The sequence below is a fragment of the Seriola aureovittata genome, chromosome 12 (genome assembly GCF_021018895.1).
Source record: "Seriola aureovittata isolate HTS-2021-v1 ecotype China chromosome 12, ASM2101889v1, whole genome shotgun sequence".
Taxonomy (NCBI): domain Eukaryota; kingdom Metazoa; phylum Chordata; class Actinopteri; order Carangiformes; family Carangidae; genus Seriola; species Seriola aureovittata.
This window is the reverse complement of record NC_079375.1, coordinates 3,415,022-3,421,160: the sequence shown is the minus strand read 5'-3', so window position 1 is coordinate 3,421,160 and position 6,139 is coordinate 3,415,022. Positions and strand designations below refer to the sequence as shown.

Below are 6,139 nucleotides of genomic sequence, written 5' to 3'. Positions count from 1 at the left end.
ACTCTACTTCAATCACTGATTCTCTCAAACACAGTAAGGGAGGCCAGGGATGGTTGTAATATAGGTCAGTTGTATTACTTCCAATTTCTCCAATCAGGAACAAGTTAGGAATCATCTGATTCACTCTGTATCTGCTCGATTTAGTCCTTATTCCACCTGTGAGGAAGTAGCTCCCTAAATCTATGTTTTCAGTGCTAATGTTTTAGCTGTTAGCTGTAAATTAAGCTAGTTCGTGGCAAGAGTCTGGGTTAGGTAACAACAATACACTTACACTGACACACACACTCAAATGTTCAATTGTTAAAGCTGGTGAACATTTCACATTTTGTTTAGTTTTATAATCATGTTCAAGTGTCTTATTATTACTATGACTGACAGTAACTACACACACACACACACACACACACACACACACACACACACACTAAACCAGACATTTTTTGTTTGTGTTGCAGAAATAACACTTACACCATTTAATAGCAGACATGTGTAACTAGTTTGTATTAAATTTTGAACGCACTGACACAGACTGAAATGTCAAAAATGTGTCAACCATCCCCGGTCTCGCCTACCGCTGTCAATTCATTGTTTCTCTGTCCCTCATCCAGTCTTTTCAGCTCTGTCTTTATCTCCCCCTGTGCACAACATTTATAGCTCTTTCTCAAAATGCTTTGTGTCCTCTCTTCCATGTGATATTAAGAGCAGCTTCTCTTACAATGATTTCAGCTGCTTCTGTAAATAATTACGACTCTGTCTGCCGTCATCAAACTTTAAACCCAGGCCGGTTGTGCCTGGCACAACTCTCTCAGCATACATATTTTAATCTCACAGTGGAAATCAAACCTCTCTTTTAAAAGCATTGTTATAATGTGGCAGAGCTTGAACCCGATGTGGCATTTTTAATAAATTGCTGCCATGTGCTAATGAATCAGCTGGTAGACCCAAGCCGCTAACTCAACTTGTTTGTTCATCTTTTACTGGTGTAGAGTAATGACTGCTAATGCTTCATAGTCTTCATGAGCCTTCCACCCTGTTTTCTTTCAAATTAAAAAATCAAACTGTACATAAGAGTTCCCTCCTCCCGGTTGTAACCCTCCATGAACCAGCCAAGTTGCAGGAATTATCATCTCAACCTCCCCTTCCTGAGTTACAGCACTGAATGGCCAGAAGTGATTTTGCTGAACATTATGATGTCACAGTGAAGTTGACTTTTGACCATTTGGATATATTTTTTCCTTACAGACATTTTAGTTAAATTGTGTAATAATTAGTGAATGAATTTGTGAGTTATTACCAAAACATGTTTTGTGAGGTCACAGTGTGTCAGAAGGGATGAAATCCTCTCTGGGTGTTCCTGATATATTGCATGCACAAAGAACGGTTGTCATCACGACTGTGACCTTTGACCGCCAAAATCTAATCAGTTCATTTTTGAGTCTTAGTGAATGTTTGTGCCAAATTTGAGGAAGGGGTTACTGAGATATCACGTCCACAAGAATGGGATGGACAACCTGAAAACAATATGTCTCTGGGTCTGACTGTCGCAGGCGTGGTGGAATAAAAATAGAAAAAAAAGCATGCAGCAGCAGAGAGACCCCCCTCTCTGCCCCTCCTGACATGAAGCTGCTCTAGGTTCAGTGTTTTCCTCATTCAGCGTCTCTGACCCACCTGCTGCTGCAGCCTCTGCCAGCGGGCAAACAGGGAGCTCCTGCAGAGCTGTGACGGCGTCCCAGAGTCCCTTCTCCTTCCTGTGGAGGTGCTGATCTCCTCCAGGCCTCCATCACCGCAGCTCCAGTTTACGCTGACGTTTGGGGCCTTCCCCGCAGGCCGAACCTCGTTGCTGCTCAGACCTGACAGAGAAAAACCACAGGTAAGGCTTTAGAATGCATAGACAAATGAATAATTTCTCCATTGATTAGACAGAACACTAGTCGACTAGTTTCAAAGTAAGACTAACTAACCCTCCTCCACTCAGACTAGTTTCAGATTACATCCCTGTTTATCCAGAGTCATATAAAATATGAACCATTTGTGTGAAATTTTGTCATAATTGCTGTGTAGTCTTGAGTAATTGCTAAAAAGTGTTTTGTGAGGTCACCATGATCTTGACATTTGACCTTTGAACCCCAAAATCTATACTGTCCATGAGAAAAGGATGGACGAATGGGCAACTGGAAAACAATATGCCTCCGGCACGGAGGCACAAAAACACAGTCACTCAAATGAAGAGGAACTCATCACTTCCTGTGTAACAGCGTCGACCTGCCAGATTGTGAGTGTGCAGAACAACACGTACTGTATCACTGAGAAAGATCAATATTGTATAAGCGTGTCAATCGGGCGGTTTAAGACATACAGCTGAGCAGCACCCGCCGGCGGCGGTAGGGGAGGGGCAGGTGCTTGACGGGTGCGAGGCGGCGTGTCAAGGCTCTGCCCAGGTGACCCGTGTGGCTCAACGTCCCCACCGTGAGGCTGTGCAGGTAAACCGGCTCCACCAGGTGAGACAGGAGTGCCCCCTGGAGTCCCACGACGCTCCACCTGTTGAGACAAACAATTAAAAAGAAAATACACTCTGGGCAGAGTCATGATGGCAGTTTGACGGCTGTGAAGATTTTCACTTGGGGACGATTAAAGTTTGACCAGTGTTCAACTGTCTAGAACGCAGCAAGATGCTCCTCTGCTGCCTGAACCCAGTGAACACATCATGAACACCACCTGCAAATTCCCTGAAATAGACCGGCTGGATGAGAGAGCACCAAGATGACGTGACACAATCAGCTTCTCCTGCATGTTTGTTAGTCTAATGAAGAAGTGAGCTCCACTGTATCTGTGGTCCTGCACCTCACCTAGTAGTGTAGACAACTACTTCTCTGTTTAGCTTGAGGTGTTTCCCAAAATAGTTTTGTGTGTTTTCTGATTGACTGAATAACAGCAGATATTTGTCACAGGTAAAACCAGAAATGGCAGATTTGTAGCTGCAGTGTGAACAGAGCTATGTAGAAATATTAACATGTATTACAGGATACCAACAGTTTATTCCAACTTGGGTTTGATTTTCCATTACAAGTCCCCATTTTTACAATGGGATAAACAAACTGAAAACAAATGTATTAAATATCAGGAAACAGCTTCCAGGACTGAGTCACACTCACTTTGCCATTTTGTCGGTGCAGGACATGGTGACCAGAGGTTTACCCGGTGACACGCCGTCCCATTTCTGATTGGCTCTCCGTGCCGTGACCGGCAGCGTCCCCTCGCCTCCGTTCACCTTCACTCTCAGGTGACAGCGAAACCTCCTGCTGGGGTCTGACGGAGGAGGAGTCAGGTTAGGGTCTAACACTCAACACTTTACTTTCATGTCCAGGATTTTCATTTTGTAGCCTGATTCAGTAACATTTTCTATTACAGGTGTAATTGTGTAGTAATTTTGTGGTAATGTGAAGTAAAATCAGAATAATGCCAAGTTGTAGTTGTATAATTACTGGGAATTACTGTAAAATATTGGGTTATGGAGTAAAATTAAAGCAGAATGAAGAGGGCCGGTTGGTAGTTATATGGGAATTGTTATAATAAAAATACAACCCACATACAGGGTAAGACAGGAGAGTTGTTTCTGTATAGACTACCATTAATATTGATAGCATTAATATCTCTTATTGCATTGTGTAACACCAAGTCTCATATTTTAACTGTCAACATTGTTGTCGTCCAAAATAACTGCAGCAGCCAGTTTGCGCCACACAGCAAAGTACTTTTACTCTATAATTACCCAATATTTTTACAGTAATTATGTCACAACGGTCCCCAGGCCTTAGTGATTACCTGCCTTCTCCCTAATGTGTTTCACCTGTGTCTCGTTATTCCCAACAGTATTTACGCCCTGTGTGTCCCTTTGCACTTTGCCAGTTTGTTTTCTTCCCCAGTGAGTTACTTACCAGCGTTTACCTGACTGCCCTTCGGAGCGAGACCGTTTCTGTTACCTGTTTCCTGAGATCTGCCTGTTCCCTGTCGGTATCGCTGCCTTCTTCTGCCTGTCTGTGATCAAGACAAGATCAATAAACTGCCTTATTGTTAACTGCCTCTCTGGTCGTGCTTTTGGGTTCAACCTTTGTGTCCTGAGCCTGACAAATTATACAACTTCCACTTGGCATTATTCGGAATTTACTTGACTGTTATCTCTTGGTAATTTCTACACGTTACTACATAATTAACAGCCTGTACATTAAAGGGTCACCCCTGATTCCAGGCCTTTGAATCAATGTCCATGTTTCTGATTTTTTTTCATTGATTCAAACAGTGATATTGTGTCTGTGTTCATGAACAACCAAGCCAGCAAGAGCTTTGTGGAGGAGGGGGGGGGGGGAGAGAGACTGAAAACATCCACAAAAATGGCGACAAAGGTGGGTAACGCAGTGCGCAGAGAAACAGAAGACAGAGAAAGTCAACTTCAAGTAATCATAGTATGAGGTGGTGGCTAGACTCCCACGGTGCGGCTTAATTAGCTCGTTAAGGAACAGCCAATCAGGCAAGTAGACTAATCACCTGTGCCTGTGTTTTCTGCTCAGCCTGGAGAGTGTGAGAGTGGGGTTAGTGTCCTGTGGGAGAGTGACGAGCTTGGTTCTCATCTTGTTCTCGTACATATCAAGCGTGCAGCCAAGGGTTGTTGTTGTTTTTCATTAGCACAACAAATAATAATTATTATCAAGTATTTCCATTTGAGTTTAACAATTTTATCAGGTTGGAAATACGAGAGCAAGTGGCTGTGAACTGTTGCAGAACATTTGAGCCTTTCCAGCATCAAGCTTCAACTTATCTGCTGAAGATGTGTCATCTACAAGGAGGAGGAACAAAGACGGAGCTGCTTAATGGAGCCAGAAGTTCTGGTATTTATTAATTAATGAGTTTTATGGTGGAGTTTCCGTTTATAAATAAATGAAACTCCTCAGGGTCAGTGGGTTTGTGCAGTCACCAAGAACGTCAGCAGAACAATAGATTGTTAAAGACGTACAGTATGTATCTACAGCAAAGTGCATAATGGTAATAAATACTAAAAAGCAAAGACGGAAATGTGACAGGAAACCATGAGAGCCGGTAACATCATTACCGCCATGATCTAAATGTGTTTTTCTCTCACATGCGGCTGTGGTCTCGTAGGGGCAGTTGAGTCGAGCGTCTCCGCACGGTGACGAGCTGACGTACATGTGGAAGAGGACGCCGTCCCGCAGCTGTAACCCGCCTTTATTTGCTACAAAGATCGATGGTTCCCCACCGTCTGCTGACTTACTTCAGAGAGGAGAGAGAAATAAGAGGAAGAGTCATTCAACATGAAAGAAAAAAAAAAACAACCTCTAACTGAAGACTGACGGCATGAACTGAAAACAAGTTGGATGAAATTCTACTGATCCCTGTGGTGTAACTAATAATAATTACTGACAAGCTTATCAACGCTGGAAGATAAAGTTCACTATTAGGACCATAAGATTTCAAAGTTAGATATTTAGTTCCATGCAACACTGAATATTTGTGACTAAATCAAAGTTAGAGTTAGAAAAACACCCTCAGTTATAAATTAATGAGAGTTTAATAGTCAAAAAATCGGCTTGGTGCACGGAAATACCTGACATAACCGTTTCCCATAAGAGCCCCACCCACTTTAAAACACATACAAAAACCATGAAGTGGAATAATACAGTACAGTGGCAGATAACAAGTGCTGAGCTGTACAGCTCCATTGTTTGCAGAGACTATTAAAAACACATCAGTGAGCCTCGCTGTTTCACTGGGTGACGTGTTTCTTCATCACCATGACGCACACACACTGTAGTTTATTTTGACTCGGTCCCACACACATGCACACACACACACCAAAACACACCAAATATGGATTAATCCACAGCTGAAAATAGTCCCCAACAAATGCACCATTTCCTCCAGTTTGAGTGACGTTTGCCAAAAACGACAGTGAAAAGCTGTTTTGGGGAAATTACTGAGACTATTTTAAAAAGGTAAACTATATATTTGTGATGTGTTTTTAAAGATGTACTTCTTCAGTAAGAACCAGTGGGGAGGAGCTATGTGCAGCAGCAGGGTAGAGAGGTCAGAGAGCACTGAGAGATGGACTGAGGCTACGTCCACACAG

General features: G+C 42.8%; 1 protein-coding gene across 1 annotated transcript in view; it reads right to left on the bottom strand.

Annotated features, from left to right (window-relative positions):
* Window positions 1-6,139, bottom strand: part of LOC130178511 (double-stranded RNA-specific editase B2-like) — a 45,413-nt gene that overhangs the window by 4,974 nt on the left and 34,300 nt on the right. The window contains exons 6-9 of the mRNA XM_056390827.1: window positions 5,135-5,283; window positions 3,153-3,306; window positions 2,357-2,538; window positions 1,669-1,850 (exon numbers count right to left, since the gene is read on the bottom strand). Of these exons, the coding sequence (XP_056246802.1) occupies window positions 1,669-1,850; window positions 2,357-2,538; window positions 3,153-3,306; window positions 5,135-5,283 (667 nt within the window). The remainder of the gene's footprint in view (window positions 1-1,668; window positions 1,851-2,356; window positions 2,539-3,152; window positions 3,307-5,134; window positions 5,284-6,139) is intronic.